This window comes from Lissotriton vulgaris, chromosome 2_1 (genome assembly GCF_964263255.1).
Source record: "Lissotriton vulgaris chromosome 2_1, aLisVul1.2, whole genome shotgun sequence".
Classification (NCBI taxonomy): domain Eukaryota; kingdom Metazoa; phylum Chordata; class Amphibia; order Caudata; family Salamandridae; genus Lissotriton; species Lissotriton vulgaris.
In genome coordinates, this window is record NC_141687.1 from 655,376,458 (window position 1) to 655,397,724 (window position 21,267).

At 42.9% G+C, this 21,267-nt stretch overlaps 1 protein-coding gene across 1 annotated transcript in view; it reads right to left on the reverse strand.

Annotated features, from left to right (window-relative positions):
* Window positions 1-21,267, reverse strand: part of DCDC1 (doublecortin domain containing 1) — a 1,639,395-nt gene that overhangs the window by 16,794 nt on the left and 1,601,334 nt on the right. Inside the window, exon 38 of the mRNA XM_086955816.1 lies at window positions 14,999-15,108. Within this exon, the coding sequence (XP_086811942.1) occupies window positions 14,999-15,108 (110 nt within the window). The remainder of the gene's footprint in view (window positions 1-14,998; window positions 15,109-21,267) is intronic.

A 21,267-nucleotide genomic window follows, 5' to 3' on the forward strand; every position in this document is an offset into this window, starting at 1 on the left:
GTCTTCCCCCACATAGAAAGTGCGTTGGAGGTGAAACAGTGCATACTCCACCCTATCTGTATCCAAGCTGTGCATTTAGGATCACGTGGACTACGGCTTACACTAGATCTGTGGGGCCCTGATACAAGCATGGACAGGCTCCAGCTTTCTCCTGCCCCTCCAGATCCCTCCTCTTATCTTTGTGTTAGTTGTTTACTGCAGCTTATGTTGCAATGAACTCCCCTCTCTAAATGGCCTTCAGTGTCTCCCAGAACTTAGCTATTGGGGTGTCTGCGCTGTTATTGATCACTAAGAAGTCAGTGAGCATGTGTCTGGCCAATGGAGAAAGAAGTTCCAGCTCCTCCAAGGGCCTAAGTGTCATTGTGGAGCATCCACCCACAGGGTCAGGTCCAAAGCTGCATCGTAAGATAATGCCCTGGGTTCAGCCTCGACCTCCCTACCCTGGCCTGCACTGCTGGAGTCCCCAGAAAAAAGTCAATAAGTTCATAAGTTTTAATAGGTGGGGAATAATAATTGTAGTCCCGAGTACCAGTGTGGGCTGTCCTCCACAGGTCCAGAAGTCCCACCTTCTGCAGCCACCACATGCCCCCCTCCATGGGCAAACCTGTCTTACCAAAGTGATGGCTGTACCTATCTCATTTTAGAAACTGTTCCTGGTTGTCACTCGAGGCATAAATGAAGGCAATCACAAAGGAAAGCCCCCCCCCCACCCAGGCATGGAATGCCAGTATCCTTCCCCATATCTTGGCAACCCTCCACCCCTCTAAAGGAGCTGGAGAAAAAGATGGCAACACCCCAAGTCTTTGTTGGGTTGGAAGAGAGATGTTGATATGAGTAGCAGTAGGATTCCAGTTTCTGCCAGTCTGTGGATAACAGATGTGTCTCTTGAAATAGACATATGTCGCACCCGTAAGCCCTCGTACATTGAGGGATAGGATCTTCAGGTCCGCGTGTGTAGGGGTCTACTTCAGTACATGTGTGTCTGCCTTCGGGTAATGATTTGTGACTGGCAGATTGTGTATAGGTCCAGCGTGTAGTGTGGCATGTCCAAGTAGGAACAAAAATGTCTGGTTGTCTTAATCTTCCAAGTCAAGCAAGTAGCAACCCTTTGGAAAATGTCAACCATAACTTTAACAAATGAACAGGGAACTTGTCCAAACTGTACTATCAGAAATTCCATTAGGTCCCTCAGTGTCGTCGCCAAGCCAGAGGCTGTGGTGCTCCATGTCAGGTGTCTAAGTGCAGGGTCTCTGCCCCATCAGCCTCCCACCACTGGTATATCTGGCCACAATGTGGCAGGGGCTTCCAAAGTAATATCCGGTGCCCCCCCCCCCTTAACCAATGCCTTGGCAGTCCAGCTTCTCCAGCGCAGCTGCCCAGAAATATTTGTTTCTCCAATGCTACTGTCACGGTGTCTGGGTGGTGTCCCATAAGGGAGTACATAGTTTGGCACACTTGGTTCAGTTGTCCCCTGCAGGGTTTATTGGCTCACGGTGATGTGCTGTACTCAGTGTTATCTTGGCTGTTCATGAGCCAGACAGCCTCCGCTAAAGTTTTAATAAGCTGATGTGCACATTATCCCAGTGGAAGATGAGGAGAAATGAGAGACTTCAACTTTAGGAGACTCCTTACTCCTGAGAAAAGTGTGTGATTGGGTGGAAGGATCTGAGCTTTTGGAAGGTCAGGGCTGAGAGATCTTGGTACAATGCAAGTTTGTGACCACAAAACTGAACTGGGTTGGTGTCTCGCGTCCTGCGCAGGATAGTCTCTTTGCTTTGGAAGTCGTCCACGTATGCTTAGATGCCAGGTGAGCACCCGTCCTGGGCAATTCCACCCTGTGGACTCTGTGCAGATGTATGTCAGTCTCTGTTGTTGAGTCTAAGATGGTGCAACAAAGGAACTGCAAATAGTTAGTGATATTTGCTCCCTCAGGTCCCAGTGGCATCCCACGTATTCATATGGGGTTTCGGCTTGAGTGATTTTTCAGGTCTTCACTGTGAGCCTGTAGGGTTGCTTGTTGCTCTTGTAGGTGCAGAACTTCCTACCTTAGACGTTTGACCTCTTCTCCATGTGCTGTTTTGCCTTCTTCAAATGTGGAAACCCTGTTGTCCACCACTGTCAGGAATCTTTTGACATCTTTGTGGTCCGTGGAGACTTTGCATTTCACTAAGTGACTGTCTTTGCACAAAGAGGCGAACAGCATTTCCATAAATGACCATGTCATTGGGGCCTCCTCATCTCCCTCGTCCATAGGCATTGTAATTGCTGAGACTGTTGATTGTCTCCCCTGGGGGGACTCACAGGGCATGCAAGCATCTCTTTCAGAGAGTTGTCTTTCCTCCCCAGTGCTGCTGCCATAATGATTCAGTCCACCCCCATCTAATGTGTTGCAGTCTCTCACATAAAGCATCTCAGACCAGGTCAACAAGGTCACCACCCTGGCCACTGGGCCCCGACCTGGGCAGTAGTCTTGATTAGCTGGAGAGTCTCTATCAGCTCCAGCAGCACTGAGGACCAGGCAGGGAGCCTCCCAGTACCTGTTGCAGTATTACGGGGGCAAAAGCACCACAGGTTCATTGGGTGGGGTCCCTCGTTGGCCCGAGTCAAATCTGCCTCTCTGTGCTTGTGAGGCACCAGGGTTATAAGTGGTGTAGCCCTTATATCACGGGCTGTGCCAGGAGCAGGAGGTGTGTTGTGTGGAGGAGATGGGCTACCTCCCATCAGGAAGCAGTATGTCCAGTTTTCAGAACCACAACCATGACCAGGGCCACCTGCCAGGAAACAAGGCACCCCTCTGTTGCAGCATTTCCGGAGCAAGAATCCTTGTTATTTCTGGAACTCCAGGAGAAGTGCAGAGTCACGGCCTTCCGCTCAATGTGCTCACCGCTAGCTGCACCAGACTGTACAGCTCAAGTATGGGGAGACCCTGTAGTGGGAGACACCCCAAAGTCTCCAGTTGGCATGAGTGGAAAGCAGTAATCCAATGCTGATGTCAATGCTGTACTCAGGCTGCATCATGCCATTGTGGCCATTTTGGCCTGCGAGGCTTGGTGATTGCTATCTGGGAGGTGGCCTATAGGGTGCAAGGAGATTATGATGTTGGACCCCCTATTTGCGGACTGTGCTGCGGAGGTTCATGTCTCCCACCACTGTGATCTCATAGCCTGGGATCGGCTCCTGCGCTGCATTCTGCAGCTGACAGCAGGAGGGGTAGAGTGGCATTTTTCACAGGGCATCCATCTTGGCCACACCTCCGTAAAAAATACTTTAGAGTTTGTAATTAAGAAAGGGCAGGATTTGCACTGGATTTGTACATAATTACTCTCACACTTGGATATGTTTTTAGTAGGAACACTATTTTGCACTCAGTTTATAAATTAAATGCATAATGTTTGAAGAATGTGAACTAGGGTTGACTAATATTTATATATTGTTTCGGTGGTATGTAGTTCAGTGGTACGGGTTCATAGTAAAGAGATAATTCACAAGTTGTTTAAAAGTATATTACTATATTGTTTACAAGAGTATGGTTCACAAGCAGAGACTAAATATATATTTCATGAAACATGGTACTGAAGACAGCATTTAATATTCTATTATTGATTTATTGATGTGGTGGTAATACATTTTCAAAGTACAAATCTGATTTGGAACTGTATCTGCACTATCAAGCTTCATAATACCCCTCTACTAAACGAAACACAAAGGGTAAAGCTAAGCCTGTCTCAGTGCCGGTGGTGCCATTGATTCGAAGGCTTGATTCAAAATATTGAAGGGTACAGAGATTAATACTTACAAGGAGACTTTATAGGGACATAAATTCTTTACAGGCGAAACATGAAGTTCAAGTTTTTGTTTATCAATTTTCGAAATAATTACTAAGAAAAGACATGTTTTGCAGCTTGCTATAATGTCTGCAGATCGTCCCAGCAAAAACGTTGGAGCACATAATTAATAATACATTAGGGCCCTAATTACAATGTCGGTTGGATTTGCCTCAGACCGACGTACATGCGGTTTCAAAACCAACCAACCTCAGGTCGGCAGTTTGAAACTGCAATTATGATGTGACTGCACCATCCATTTCCCTATGGGAGCTTATGAGGCGGTTGGAAACCGGCCACAGCACACGCTCCCTTAGAGAAATTGGATTCACTGTGAATCCCTGCACTGAGTGGCAGGCACCTGCACAGTGCCTGCCAGATGGGGCAGGGATTTAGAGGGGGTGCCATAGGTGACCCCTAGGCCCCCATCGAAGGCCTGAAAACAGGGACCCTGTTGGGGTCCCCCCAAAGTCACTTTCAGACAGGCTTTCCATGTTAGAAAGCCTGAAATGGAAAGCCTGTCGGAAACTGACATGAGAAGCCCAACGGCAAAAACGCCGTCTGTATGGGATTATGGTGGCGGGCCGGCTGGCCGACGGGATCCTTGAGCCCATCGGAAGCCGACTGAAATGACAGGCCAGTTTGAATTCCAACCGCCGTAATAGTAATATAGCAGTCAGAATTTAAACCAAGAATGTCAGTCGGAAAGCCTCCGACCTGTGATCGGAGGCTTTCCGACCGGCATCCTAATTAGGGCCTAGCCCCCACATCCATCAAAGTATTTTGGAATCGCAAACGGTGCGATTCCTTAAAATCGGCCGTTTGCGACTCCAAAATAGCTTTTTGGAATGCATCATTCAATTTTAGAATTTGCATCATTTTTGCGATTTCTAAAATTGCATTTGCTTTTAAGAAATCGCAAATATGCGATTTCCTAAAAGCAATGCATGAATATTTTTCAAATTGCGAATTCGCAATTAGGGGGTTAAATTTACCGAGTGGTTGAACCACTCGGTAAATTTGGAAAAAGGTGTAAAAATGCTTAAAAATGCTTTTTTTAAGCAGTCATGTTACGGACACACATGTCCTTAGGACATGTGTGTGTGTAACATGATGCGAAAAATACATTTCAGGGGTGCAGGGGGGGGTCCTTTAGAACCCCCCCGCCACCCATGAAATGCATTAACAAATTGCGATTTTCAAAATGAAAATCGCAATTTGTTAAAGCCTTCCCATTGATCCCTACGGGCCTTTTGGCCCATAGGAAACAATGGGAAGTGCGAATTCGCACTTTGGAATTCGCATAATATTTGAGAATCGGTAAAAATTGCGATTTTTACCGATTCTCAAATATTTTGCACAAATGTACATGCATCCCATTTTGCATTTCCTAATTTGCGATTCCCTAAAAATCGCAAATTAGGAAGTGCAAAATGAAACAATGATGCATGTGGGGGTAGATGTTTTGGAGAAGTCTACAAATATTAGACAAGGTTAGCTCTTCAAACTGGTCTATTTAGAAGAATATATGGAGGATGGAAATAGGAATTCTGACCTGCTTTGTCCTACAAATAATAGGAAAACTATGTTCTCAAAATTTGCATTTTTATTTTATCTACATGCATAGAGCTCATTACGTGTTTGATTATTCATGGGCTAAACCAAGACTTTGAACAAATGGACTCCAGATTTGCGAATGGGGTGGCTGGAATTATTTTCCCACATGTTCTTGCAGTATCCAGAGGTATACAGAACTGGATGATCTGGGTAGTTGTGAAATATTTAATTGAAATTTCAGGTTGATTAGTGGGTTGTGACCTAAAAGTGGTATCTGCAGGAGTGGCCATTGATCTACTCTATGTTCCAGGAAATGGTAACTGCTACTTGGGTGTCTGAATATCAAAGAGTACTTTTGTTCAAAGCAAGGCATGTCTTAAGGTAAATCATTATTTTTTCACATATGATAGACTAGTTAAATATTTGAATGGTCTAAGGTTGAAGGATCATTTTGTGAACAGAAATGTGCTTCCTCATCCATTTCCTTTTCCATTCCTTTCTTTATTCATCTGGTTTAATAATCTACTTGATGCAATTAATATTTTGAGTCTTTATTATTGTTTGAATCATTGTGATGATCAATAAAAAGAGATTTCAGGTTGGACCTTGAGTGCTAAGTTCTATACAACTCCTCTTGTCTGTTAAAGCTCAGTATTGCACTGGCCTTGTGGTAGTGAGACAAGTACTAGTCAGACTGCTGAACCCTATCAGCAAGACGTTTTCCACTGTCATTCTGAGTTATGTCTGGCTGGATTTGCCTATCAAGTGGCTGACAGCAGAATGAAATTTCATACTTATTTTGTCCTCAACAGATAAATTCAAAGAAAGATGTTTACTGCCACATGCATCAACATAAGAAATTGCGATTCCTTTTTGAATGGCTATTTAGGAATCGCAATTCCTTATGCAAGTAGGAATCACAAAATAAATTGCTATTCCTAAACATTACCTAATAGCGATTCGCAAATTGTGAATCACTATTAGGTAATGTCACTCCAAGTAAGTATTGGACTGCGGAGGCGTTACAATTACTATTCCCACTCCCACATAAGCAAATGTTTGAAGTTTGGAGGGATCAGATTCACTATTCCCACTCTATCGTAAGCAAAAGTAAGCAAACTGTTAGGCTTTGGAGCGGTCACATTTGCAATTCCCCCTTCAGTCCAATAAAAGTTGGGAAAGTGTTGCTGTTGGAATTTGGGGTCTCTCATTGGCAGTAGCTTGCACCCTGTCCAAGTACGGACCCTTGCTTCTAGTCAGGATGAGATAGATAACACCTAGATAACCCCTGCTACCCCTTGGTAGCTTGGCACGAGCAGACAGGCTTATCACAGAGGCAATGCATAAAGTATTTGTACCCGAACACACATAGTACCTCAGTAAAGACACTACAAATGGACACTACAACAGTTTAGAAAAATAAAGGGGCATGTTTACTAGAAAGTGGCAGAGCACAGATTTAAGCCAAAATTGGTCCATCAGTTTCAAAAGTGAGGGATGTGCTGTATTTACAAGAATGCAGCGCATCACTGCGTTTCCACTAGTGCTGGTACTAAAGAAGCTTCTAAGCACCAGAGCCAGCACCATGGTGTCATGCTGCAAGTATGTCTGTGCTGCAGGGATGATTGAATATGTGCAGGAAGGGACACCTTCCTGCACATAAACAATCTTTACCGGTGATTTGCTGTTTCTATGTGTGCTGCAGAACACAACACACATGGAAAGAGCAAAATACGAGGAGAAATGAAACATGTCTCCTCATATCACCTGCTTAAGACCAGGTATTTCCTGCAATCTTTTTGATGTTGCCCAATACCTTGTACATATGAGGTAACGTCTAAAAGCAATAGGTGTTGCGGTGAAACACACACAGCAACACCCATTTCACACTCCTTTTGTGCTAACAGCTACATGAACAGGGGCATTATTTACAAGGCGGCGGTAAGCCACTTATGTGGCTTAATGCTATCTCGTAAAAAGGTGAAGGACTTCAGGCCACCAGACAGTCTGAAAATGTGACATTCTGGTGGCGTTAACTCCTCTAAACCAAACAAGACGAAAATGACAAAAATCCAACATACAAAATTCAAAATTTAACTTTTAAAAGGTTGCGAGCAATTCTGTCCATAGAAATCTTTACAAGTACCTCAAATTCGACAAAATCCACAAGGCAAGACAGCTGCAGAGGAGGGAAGCGTTGGAAAACACAGCGATGCATCAGTCCCTGAGTCCTTGTGGAGGCAATGTGTCAGTTCTACTGCAATACAGGAGTAGTGTTTCATCTAATCTGAACTGTATGGGGAATGATGCATCGATTCCAAGACGATTCTGATCTACGGGTGATGCTTCAGAAAATTTGCAGCACAGGTGCGATGCGTGGAAATCTAGACTCACTAGAGGTCAATGCAGCAGTGGCAAAATAGACACCGCGCCAGTTTCTCCAGGCTCGGTTCAATGGTACATCAGTTCTTTCAGCCGCACATCAGGGCCTGCTACGGAGTCGGGGTGGTGATCTTGGACTTCGGAGGTGGGTGCACTGGACTCAGCATGCAGCGGATTTTTAAGCCTTTGACAGGTCCTGTGTCAATTCTTCGGTCGCATGTCGACGGTGCCTGAAAATGCTCCCCGCACAGTGGTGCTGCATAGGAAAAACAGTCGCTGGAAGGGCAATGCATCGATTTTCTGGTTTCTTTGGTTCTTTGCAGTTCTTTGCAGCCGGAACAACCTCCAAGGGCCCAAAACTTGAGTTAGCACCACAAGGCAGACAGAACACTCAACAATGGAGTTTAGGGATGCGGCAGGTAAAGTCTTTGTGTCCCTGAGACTTCAGAAAAGGAGGCAAGCTCTACATCAAGCCCTTGGAGATCTTCTTTAAACAGGATACCACAGCAGGGCAAAAGATTAAGTCCTTTCCTCTAGCCACAGACAGTAGGCCAACTCAACAAAGAAACACACAGAAAAGTGGCAGTACTACTCCTGGCAGCTCTTCTTCTTGGCAGGGTCCTCTTAGTTGTAAACGTGATCGCAGGTTCTGGTGTTTAAGGTCTACTTCTCATATCCCATTTTCTCTTTGTAGTCTTTGTTTCAAGAGTCTCTGAGCTCAGTAAAAAACAGTTCTGTCCTCCATGGCCCAGCTTCACTACAGGAGGTGGAGACAGCATTGTGCAGAGCAGACACAGACTATTCAGGTGCTAGTGAAAACTCCTCCCACCACTCTAAATGCAGAACGTTCTATTCAACGTCGGAATCCAGGAGAAGGCACTGGAATGGATCATCTCCTTCCTCGATGGAAGAACCCAGAGAGTCCGCCTACCACCGTACAAATCAAAGGCCACCGAAGTCATCTGCGGCGCACCCCAAGGATCCTCGTTGAGCCCAACCCTCTTCAACGTCTACATGAGCCCCCTCGCGGCCATCGCACGCCAACACAACCTGAACATCATCTCCTACGCCGACGATACCCAGCTGATCCTCTCCCTTACCAACGACCCCACCGCCGCCAGAGCCAACCTTCACGAAGGAATGAAAGAGGTAGCTGAGTGGATGTCGACCAGCCGCCTGAAGCTGAACTCGGACAAGACGGAAGTCCTCATCCTGGGATCCTCGCCCTCCGCCTGGGACGACTCCTGGTGGCCCCCGCCCTGGGAACCGCACCCAAACCGACAGACCACGCACGCAACCTGGGCTTCATCCTGGACTCCTCCCTCTCCATGACCAAGCAAGTCAACGCCGTCTCCTCGTCGTGCTTCAACATCCTGCGCATGCTACGGAAAATCTTCCGGTGGATCCCCACCAAGACCAGGAAGACTGTCACCCAGGCCCTCGTCACCAGCCGACTGGACTACGGCAATGCCCTCTACGCCAGAACCACCACCAAGCTCCAGAAGAGACTCCAACGGATCCAGAACGCCTCAGCCAGACTCATCCTCGACATCCCACGACACAGCCACATCTCCGGACACCTAAGAGACCTGCACTGGCTCCCGGTCAACAAGAGAATCACCTTCCGTCTCCTTACCCTCGCACACAAAGCTCTCCACGATCAAGGCCCGAGCTACCTCAACAACCGCATCAACTTCTACGCTCCCAAACGACACCTCCGATCAGCCAGTCACGCCCTCGCCGCCGTCCCCCACATCCGAAGAACGACAACAGGAGGAAGGTCCTTCTCCTACCTGGCCGCCAAGACCTGGAACTCCCTCCCTCCCGACCTGCGCCTGACCCAAGACCACCTCGCCTTCAGGAAGAAGCTCAAGAGTTGTTGAAAGGGAGCGGAAGACAGTAGTAGGAGGCTACATCTTGCCGTAATTCCCGAAGGAAAATATTGTACATTTGGGCATCGCAGACATGCTCGTTGGAAGAGCATAACATTTATGATTTGAGAACACTTGGTTGGTGGAAATTCACACGTTTAATTTAAAGCACAATCTTTTCAAGGAGGGGTAGGTATAGCCATGTTACAAATAATTGTACCTTTCTTCTAGGGGTGAATTAGAAATAATTGTTGTTTATATTCCATAGGAATTATTGGTGCAGCTATACACATACCCATGTTACAGGGAGGAGGTGGAGAGCGTTGATTGAAGAAAGGTGAACCCTTTATCATAATAGAAAAAGAGGAAGAGAGATAGGGTTTTCGAAGTGACCAGTTATAACCAGTACACTGTTTTTCTTGTCTTTCAGCCTTCCCTTCCCAGCTGCCCCCTTCCTTTCCCTTCCTTGGTCTCCTGTTTTTTCCCTCGCCCTATCGCTCGAACCCACTGTGTTTTTTACCAGTGTGTTGGTGAGATCGGGAGGTGGAGTTTTATGTGCATCATCCGGATCCTGCAGCGTGGAGTCTGACAATAAATGTCTATGATTGATTGATTGATTGATTCAGCCTGGCTATGAGTCACGCCGGAAAGGCAGGACACACCTCAACTCCCCTTGTGACTGTCTAGAGTGAATGCACATCCCCAGCACCTGTCATTCCAAAACCAGAAGATGAATACACAAACAGGCAGAGGTACACAGGATGGTTAAACAAGAAAAATCCCACTTTCTAAAAGAGGCCTTTTCAAACACATGATTTAAAAACCACCTTTACTAAAAGGTGTATTACTAAATTCTGAGTTCAGAGATCCTAAACTACAAATCTCTAGTTTTTGCCAATTGAAATGTACCCTTGTAAAATGTTACAATGCAGCTCCAACCTTTCAAATAGTGAAAAACAAAATGCACAGCATTTCATTATCAGGCTATGTAAAACAGACCTGTACATGCCCTACCTTTAACATACACTGTACCCTGCCCATGACAGTACCTTAGGCCTACCTTAAGTGTGACGTACATGCAAGAAAAGGCAAGGTTAGGGCCTGGCAGGTGTACTTGCCAGGACGACATGGCATTTAAATTTGCGTGCACATAAACTGCATTGGCAGGTCTGAGACACATTTGAAAGGCTACTAGTGTGCGTGGCACAGTCAGTGCTGCAGGCCCACTAGTAGCATTTGATTTACAGGCCCTGGGCACAGACAGTGCACTTTACCAGGGACTTACCAGTAAATCAAATATGCCAATCATGGATAACTAATCATAGTTACACATAACGCAGGGGGCGCTTGCACTTTGACACTGATCAGCAGTGGCAAAGTGTGCAAAGCATCTAAGCCAGCAAAACGAGATCCAGCTCAGAGTAAACAAATGCAGCAGGTAGCGACAAAAAGTCAGGGATAACAACGCCAAGGATGCCAAGTCTAACAGTAGCATTTTGGAGGAGTCCGATTTACGATTCCTACAAAACACAGCAAAAGTGGGGACAGTGTGGAAATTTGGAGAGGTTACATTTAATATTTCTGCTCCAATCTGAGGCAAAAGTACGGAAAGTATAGGAGTATGGAGTACTCAGATAAACCATTGCTTCTCCAAAACTGTACAACAGGAGCAATAATTTTGGACTTTGAAGTGGGTCAGATTTACGAATTCTATTTCAAAATTTTCTTTTATAAAATAAATCATTTGTGTTGAGACTAAAACATGTAAAATATATTGAAAATAATAAATATATGCATTAAATATTAAACAAATGCAAACTTTATATTGCAAATAAAAAATAAAGAAAAATATTTTGAATTAAAACATCAACAATTACAATTAACAAAAATGAGTATTATAAAAAATAAATAATATTAAATTAATTCAATAAAGCAATTATAATATATACATATCTATATGTGTGTGTGTATGTGTGTGTGTGTGTGGGTGGGTGTGTGTGCGTGTGTGTGAATTTACCAGAGTTTAATAATTAAACAAACTTCTAGGACAACTCATGATTAATTCATCAACAAATAATAAAAAAATAATTAATTAATCTACATAATTAAAACATTAAACTACCTAAAATAACCTAAATGATCATTACAAATTTCAAACTATCATTTACATTTTAAAACACTTCTCATCCTAAAATCCTCCACATCCATACTAAATTAACAATTTCAAAAATTAAAAACAATGCATTTTGCAGAAAAATGTTTAAAACTATACTAAAACAAACGAATACACATATTATAACATAAATAACTTATGATACTAAAATAACCAATATTTAGCAATCAAATCAAAATAAAAATTTTAAATAGAATAAATAAAATGATAATATGCACAACTATATTTAAAAAATCGATATTAAATTCCTAATAAGGGATATTCTTACGTTCGATATTAAGTCCCACACTATTTTTGCTTTAATATTTTGATCAAACATCCTACATTTAATTCATTTTTTAAAAATCTTTTAATTGTTTTATTGAGCAAAAAATTCCATAGAATGACAAGAGGCATGCATTTGTTCCATCTCACAGGTGCATGGCATCCTGTAAACTTTAGGTTTTTAATTTTGTAATAATTCTTTTAAAGATAGAGCCTGCTTTAATTTGCATATGATATGTGTGACTGTAACGCAAAGGGCATTGAGGACACTTTCATTTGCATGTTTTGGGACAAGCTGTTTCATGCTTGGCCTAAGGTCACCTCATTTCAAACTTTTAACTTGGAAGGGATTGTAGAATAGATTGGAATGATTTGTACTAAATAAATATCAATAACTCACAAATATTTTAAGTTTATCTCAAAGCAATCAATAATGTAACTAATCCTTCTATTTTAAAATGCAATTGGTGGCACTTGGGTATTGGGTATATTGATCTGAACAATGTCTGTTTGAGATGGTTCTTTTAATGGTGTCAAAAGATGGTGTATGGAATTTAATGATAAAAATTTAGTACAGAAATGCACTGCTGGCAGAAGAACTAAGCCCAAGCATCAGCCTGATTGTATAACATAGTGTATATTGATTGATGGATATTTGGAGAACATATTTTTGCTCAATTGTGTATTACCCTAACCGCAATAGCAGTAAATGGGAAATCCAATTTATTTTTACTAAAAGCAGCTACTGAAGGCCACTTTGTAACAATTTGTGAATTGGAAGTTGAACAAATATTGGCAGCTATGGACCCATTTACCGCACTACCAGAAGTGTTATTATTTTTTATGATTTGAACAAATGTTGCCCACCTCTGATGGCAGCTACCAACTGGCCATTAATAAATACGTTCGAAAACAGTTGAGAGGCAACCGAGTGCCCATGCAAAAATGAGTGCATAGAACACCAAGAGGCAATAAAACGAATAGATCTTTTGGTTGTTTCTGTGACTCTTTAATCAGTTTCTTCTTCACCAGATACACAGTTGTAAACAGATTCAACATCGCAAGTATTCTACAATCGCATATTACAAACGCCAAATGCTGGCTGTTGGAACTCTTCTTGCCGAACACGGTCCTATATAGATGGATGTCATTACCTACTCGACTGGCTCAGAAGCCTGTTTTCTTTTTTTTACCAGTGGCCGACAGAATTTCCAAGTCGACTACTGCTATAAGAGCCTTCGTGGAATACGTTTGTGTCAATTGCGATGCAGTGTCTGTTTAAAACTGCATATTTGACCCGGCGCATGATTTTGCCCTGAGGATTCATGCAACCAGGCGAAACGCATTGGCTGCACTTATTTGTATTTAGTGAAGAATAAATAAAGAGTCACAGAAATAACCAAAGGACCCATTCATTTCATTGACTCTTGGTGTTCTATACACTAATTTTTGTATGGGTACTCTGTCCTTTTGCCCCTCAAATTGTGTATTGGCCCTGTAACATCTGAAATGGGAATACCATGGAAATGTTTAGCTCATGTACAATTAGTACAAAATACAAGGCCGATGCCCTCTGTGTGCTTTCACTAACAAGAAGTTGGACTATTTGGGGCCAACTAAGAAAGGCATTTATGATTATGCGTAGTAGTACCCCAATAGTATTACTTCATATTCTTCTATGAATAGGTTTGATGGTGTTCATCAGGTAGCCAATGTATATGTTTATTTTATCTGTAACAAAACTGGTGCTCATGTAAAGCTCTCTGATACCCAATGCCTCTGGTCTAGTTCGCACTATATGAAACTCAAAAATAAAAATAAATAATGTCCTGAGCGAGAATTATTTTTGGGCAGACGGTAAATTGAGTCTCAAAAAATATAAGTATATTGTAGAGCATGCATAAAGCTAATCACACATTTTCTATAGCATTATTAGTAGAAACACAGAGGCTTCCTTTTTGTTATTCAAGGCCACCATGAGTCAACACATCTAGGGTAAAGGTGCATCAAAACCCAGATTCTCAGATAACTTAGTTCTGTGGGGTCCAACCATAAATAATCTGTGGTGAGAGACTACAAAAAGACTTAAATAAATATAGCATGGTGAGAAACTGTATAATTCTTATAAGACTAGAGCCCCTGTTATTTTTTATAGAAAGAATGGGTGCCATCATGGAATGTGAGGGTGTGTGAAAACATTGTACCATGCAACAAGAGATATATGACAAAACAGGGCGGATAAATAGAAAACGTCAAAAGAACGACATGGAGAAATGCAGATTTGGTTTAGAGATTATGAGGATGGGGAAGAGAGGAAACAATTGGGGGAGTAGGAAAAGCTATGGGAGGAAGATGACATTGTGTAAGGGGTAGAGAAATATAGACTGGGGCATGGGGAAAGGTTTGAGACAATATAAATCTGATGTTCTGGGTTGTTCCTTTTGTCAACGTCATTGAAATTTACAGTACATTTGATTACCTTACAATTGTTGATTGTAATCATTTCACTTGGAAAATAAGCTTTCTCCAGTTATCAGGAAGGTGAAAGAGTGACCCATTGTATGGAAAATAAATGCATTTAGCATCAGTACTCTCAATTGGTTTAAATATAGTAAAGCAGACTGAAGAGGAGTCATACATCAAAGAAAAGCAGAAGTACTGCTGGAGTCTCAAACAATGGATTGTAGCACAACCAATTAGTTTTACGTGATGTGACTGAGGCAAAGTGATTTCTCTGAGTGATAATGAGCCTCTCTGCCACACCATTCCTGGCGATCACAGTTTTGTCTCTATTTTCTAAAAATCACACCCTCTAAAAGTTCATGTTCCGTAATAAAGACAGGTAGATTAATAGTGTCTTAAAATTACCTACCAACCATGGCAAACATCAGAATAAATATTGCATATTCCTAATCATGTGCACCAACCTGTTTTGGGGGTATTTCTGAAGGATGGATTACAATGTCTGTTGCATGTGGGCCCTGTTGTTTTCGAATTCTGGAAAATTGTGCTCTCACCTCCACCTTCTGCTTAATGGCTGAAAATGAAATTATTGAATAAATGTATTTTAAATTAAAGATCCATAAGGTGGTGGTTATATAGTGGATAGTTACTTCAGATACATGCAAAATAGACCTGTTTTCATTCTTTTCATTTTAAAATGAGTGAGAGCCATAGCAAAAAATCGCAACACAAAACCAATGAGACATGTGCAGTCATTTAATAGAACATCTTCGATAAAGAATTTAATAAGACCCATTAACAGTACAAAACATACGTTCAGGAGCATGCTGCCTCGTTACCCAGTAACTCAATCACTAATCTTGCATTCCAAGGGGGTTAGCGACGAGGTGGACAGGCCAATGAAGAAATGGTAGGCCTGCTCCTCACCTATACACGGCCGCATAATTGTAGTCAAGATGTCTATCCTTCGTAGGCTCACCTATCGGCTTGATGACATTCCGCTAAATTGCGACAAGACAGCCCTCATGAAAATATGGGGGAAAATCACCTACGTTGTTTGGGCGAGTAAGGCCATGAGATTGTCTTTGAAAAAACTGAGGAGGAAGGTGTATGAAGGGTCTTTTAAGGTTCCCCGATATTCAATTGTACAGCTGGAGCTTCCAGCTGAACAATAGCAGGATGCTTCTTCTTCGCCTGAATGAATCACTATTGGAGGTCATGTATTGCACTTTGCTAGCTGACTCATCTGAGGAAGGTTTCTCTTATAAGTTTGGGGTGCCTAAATACTTCAAGAAGATAAGATTAAAGTGCTTACAGACAGCCGCCAAAGTGTGGTATAGGATACGGTCACTCTTGGGGATCCCATCTTATAGCAAGTTGTCACCAGTATGGAACTCACAATGGACTCCAAAGTCTTTTTAAACCACCTAACAAAGCCCTTGAGGGAGTGTGATATGATCAACTGGGGACAGCAGGTGGAAGAGGCAGCGGCTTATCTTGGCACACTTGGAAGAGAATGACAAAACAAACACTTTCAAGGTGTAAATATCACCCGATGAATGAGTGGCTCAGAACTCAGGGGTGGGCTGAGTTTACAATAATTTCAATGGAAAGGGTCCTTCAGGAACTCAAGGCATGGAAGAAGGTAGTGTCACACTAATATCTGCACCTCCAGAAAGAAACAGAGGAGAACATGAAAACCCCACATCAAGTTTGAGATGAATGCTTGCCGAGCACAGAGTTGGAGGAGTTATGGCAAGAATTGATGAATATGCTTTGCTCTCTATTTAAATATGCTGCACTAAGGAGAAAACACGTTTTGAGCCTCCACAGAGCTTACTGTACCCCACTGAAGCTAGCTAAGATAAGAGAGGGTTACAACCCCCAGTTCAGAAGGTGTTCTACTCAAGATGTGGATGGGGTCTGTATGTTTGCCAGCGCCCAAGCCTGAAGGGTTACTGGTTAAGTATGGGTAAGATGATCTATGATGCCCTGAGAATGACGACAAAACGATTTTCGTTGCGTGCACTGCATCCCTAAATGCGATGCAGTGTGCGCAACAAAATGTGTTTTATTTATTTATATGTTTACTTACTTGTAAACCTCCATAATCCATAGTTTACTACACCCCACCCTGCCCTCCCCTTCCCCACGTCACTGCCCAGCAGGTACTCCCACTACCGACGCGGCTGGAGTAAGATCGTGTCCAATGATTAAACCTCTCAAGTGAGTAGTGGCTGAGCAGGTAGAGATACAGAGTTGCAGCCCAGACAATTGACGAATTTGAGTCCGACACAGTGCACGAGGGGCAGTCTAAAGATGGGAGTATGCTCATATGAGGTGATACGAGGACATACAAAAAAAAGTCTTGTATTCCAGGGGCATGCTTCCTGATAATAATCTATAAGTTTCACGGTACAGAAGCACACGGGGCCTCATTTATGAAAAGTGACTCATCGCAGCGTGAAAACAGCGATGCGTCACTTTTCACTGCGCACTCCTTGCGACACCAATGATGTGTCATATTTAATGTATGACGCATCATGTCGCAAGGACTTACAGATACGTCAGTATTTCTGACGTATCTGTAAGCGAAAAGTGACGCATTGCTGGAGTGTGTCACAAAAGTGACGCAACTCCAGCAATGCGTCCTTTCACATGGGGAAAGCCCCATGTGAAAGGGCATGCGTCAGTCTTACGCCTGCTGTGAGGCAGGCGCAAGATTTTGACGCAACAGCATCCTCAAAGTGACGCAGTGAAATCTCATAGATTTCACTGCATCACTATTACGAGGCTTTTTGCGGGGGAACGCCCCCTCTGCATACATTATACCTGACGCAGGTATAATGTGGCGCAGGGGTTTAAAAAGTTTTTTTTAAACATGGCGCATCAAGGCGCATTTTTTACGCCTCTGGTGCGTCACAAAAAGTGACGCAACGGCGGCGCAAAACTGACGCAAGGCCTCATAAATAAGGGCCCCGGTGCTCATTGACACCGGTTTTCTCATATGTCAGCCATTCCTCCAAATGTACATTCTATTTCACTATATTTCCTAATGTGCATGCCAGTAGTAGTGGGCTCATTAATAAGAAGGGAATTCATTCACTCAGTTTTACGCCCAAGCACAGTGAGATGTGGCATTTTCTACACTCTTGGCCTCTAATTGGGAAACCTTCAGAATACCTCATTGAAACATCTTTCATGAGTTTTCAGGCTCATATCCTAAATCAAGATTATTCTGGACGGGCAGACCTTAGAATTTATGGTTGATTGCCGAAAATACAGTCAAAGCCTAACTTTACTATTGTCATGTGCTTTTGAGCAAGATCTGGGAGACGTTTGCTGACACTGCCTGCTTCTGTTACTTCCAAAATGCACTTTGGGCGGAGCAAACTGGATCGGCCAACACCAGGTATTTCACAATATTTTATACAAGTGTACAAGTCACAGGGCTGTTCTTAGCTCCCTAACATTGTCTTATTCATATGTTAGCCTGGCGGTAACATTCACTCCCAGAGAGTCGATTTCCATGTGCATCTAGTAAGGCATGACTTGCACAAGTGGCAGGAAAGACAATGGAAGCTTCCACCCCACCAGTTTGTTATCTCGGAAATCTTTAGCTGTAGATGAACTTTCCTACATTTTAAGAATTTAACAAGCGTAACTTTATTATACACAGAGAAAACCTCTCTATATTCTAATCAAGTTTTTACTACAAGTGCAGCCAAAATGAACAGGTGACGTTTCTTTGAACTAGTGACATCAAACGTCTGACTATATCAAAATATTTTCGTATTAAGATATATCCTTTCTGGGTGATTGAATTACATCTAAAACGTTCTAGTTCTCTTCGAACGTCAAAAACATAATAAACAACATGTCAGAATAACGAAGACGAGCACCAGTCAATAACATAAATTAAATAACAGCCAAACGAAAGCCAAACGATATGCCTTCATGCGCAAAGGATGCAAACTCGTAATGCTCGGCCAACATGTGCTTCCTAGTTCCCCACTTTTTCATGGCTGATGGCATGCTCACACGTAAGACTACTTCAGAATCAAGTGTAGGTGTGGTTCATTCGACTTTCCCACCCGTGAGTGCCTTCTCTTATACACTGTCTACATGCTATTGAGGTTGAACCTACCTCTTCTCTTGGGATTTCAGTTTTGAGCAGCTCAATTACTACTATTCCGACGTGTCTGTCTCTACTCCATTATTAAACATTTTGTTCAAAATTGGTTTTAATTAATCTTCAAGGGCCAGATGTAGGTAAATCTAATTTACCGACTCATAAATACCGAATCATACAGAATCGGTATTTATGAATCAGTAAATTAGAAGGAGGGAGATTTTATTTTGAGTAAATACCGAATCGGTATTCCCCATTGATTCCTAGGGGCTTTGGAGCCCATAGGAATCAATGGGAAATACCGATTCGGTATTAACCGAATCGGTAAATACCGAATCAAGCAAGGGTGCAGGGGGTGTCACTTTGACACCCTCTAGCACCCCAAGTGCAGGCTTGTGTGCCATGTGGGCACAGGTGTGCATGCCCAGATGTGCATGCACACCTGAATTCGGTATTTTACCATCCAATAGGATTGGGTGGTAAAATACCGACTCTTAAGGGCCTGTGGCACTCTGTGGAGTGCCACCTACTTCTTGATTTACCGAATTCGTTAAAATCACCGATTCGGTATTTTACAGAATCGGTAAATTTACCGATTCGGTAAATTTACCGATTCTATAAAATAATGGCCTCTACATCTCAATCACCAATTACCGGTCGGTAACGGCCGAATTTGGCCGTTACCGACCGCTAATTGGCGACCTACATCTGGCCCTAAAACTCTTGTAGGTCTACACAACCAGCTAGTTGACCACAAATCTTGTTCAAGATTTCCCGCCTCTCCCTTTATTTCCCTGTCTATAATCTCAACTTCCACTGCCACCTTGTATTCAACATCCATCTGCTTCAGTTTGAATTTACACAGGTATTCTCCCATTAAAAGTTTGCTGTTTCTCCTTTCCATAACTTCCATCACCCCTTCCATTTTCTTTTTTCCTTCGTTGACTTTTGGGTAACAGAGACTAAAAAGATCTGTCCCTTGTGGCTGTCCTGTAGGAATCCCACACAAGAAAACCCGAGGTTCGAGTGTTACAGAAAATGTTCTTTCATTGGTTACATATACATACTTTATAGAGGGGGTTAAAGGTGAAAAAGTTATTGTTGGAAAAGCAAAGTAATCTAGGAAAAAAGGATCTTATCATATTTAAATAACTGGTTAAGCCCAATCATTGCCGGAAAAATTATACCTTTGACTGTGCACTTTGTAGTGCAGGACTGCCTTTAACCTGAGGGCAGAAATGTAGCTATTTACTGGGCCTGGATAGGGATGACTAAGACAAGGGGCTGTATTATAGAAGTGCCCTGGGGACGTAACAGGTATTTGTGCCTGCTTTGCACGCCCCCAGTGCACTTTGGTATTACAGAAGGGGCCGCAGGCGCTTGTATGTCCTGTTCTGTAATACCAAATGCGCTGGTGTACATACAGCGCAAGTGCTTCCTTAAGAGGGTGTTTCCTCATTTGCATAAGGGTGTGGCCCCATACAAATGAGGGAATCCCTTTGCTTCTGCACCCGCGCCTTATTACAGATGCGGGCGCAGAGTAAAAGAAGCTCTCAGGAGGTGCTCTGAAAGTGCGCCACCTGATTGCAACCCTCTGGCAGGGGGAAAGGAGGTTCCCTGGACTCCCCAGATATCCCCTTGCAGGCGGGTGCAGTCACTCACTGCACCCGCCTGCAAGGGGATCTCAAATCCCCTTTTTTTTCATTTCAAAAGAATTTTATTGTTATAAAGAAGCAAATGAAGATACAGATTATAAGTAAAAGTGATACAGTTGATAACAGATAGGTAGCAATCAGAAGCTGACATACAAAAATGAGTCATAGCAAATACATCCAGAAATAGAAGCAATCTGCCAAAAACAGAAAAATGAATCAAGTAATAGAAATTAAATATCTGAGGCAGACTCCACAACCAAGAGTATCACTATCAGCTGGTATAATCAGGGGAAGAGAGGAAAGGAAACAAGAAAGAAGAAAGAATGAGAAAGAAGAGGGAAAGAGTGGAAAAAAGAGATAGAAGACAGAGAAGGAGGAGAAGAAAGAAAGATAGAAGGATTTCCAACGAACACACCCGACAGACAAGACGCCATTCATCCAGACGAATCGAAGGGATATTGGTCAACCAACCCCTTGGATGACAACTCCATCTAGTTATCCAGAGCATTCCAAACCTCACTAGCAATAGATGGAGAAAGGTGAGCATGATCGACCGAGGTATGAGCACTTCGTAAAAAGGAAACCCAAGCCCACCAAGTATGGTAAGAAACAGAGGAAAAGGATTTCCAGTCCATAAGAATCACTTTCACTGCAATAGTCAATAGGAGATCCAACAACTGTATTTCCATGGGTTCCGAGGGGAGAGGGACTGGGACAGCTAATGGACCTAATAGAATTAATGGGAAAGAGAGTGGGAACCTAATACCAAAGATGAGCATGAGGTGTTTGTGAATGAGGTCCCAAAAGGGTTGGAGGAGGGAGCATTCAAAAAACATATGCGGAAAGTCACCTGCCAATAAACCGCAGCTCCAACATAGGTTATCTTCTTTGAGATTGAGCGAATGTAAACGAACAGGAGTCCAATGAAGAAGGTTGACAGAGAAAA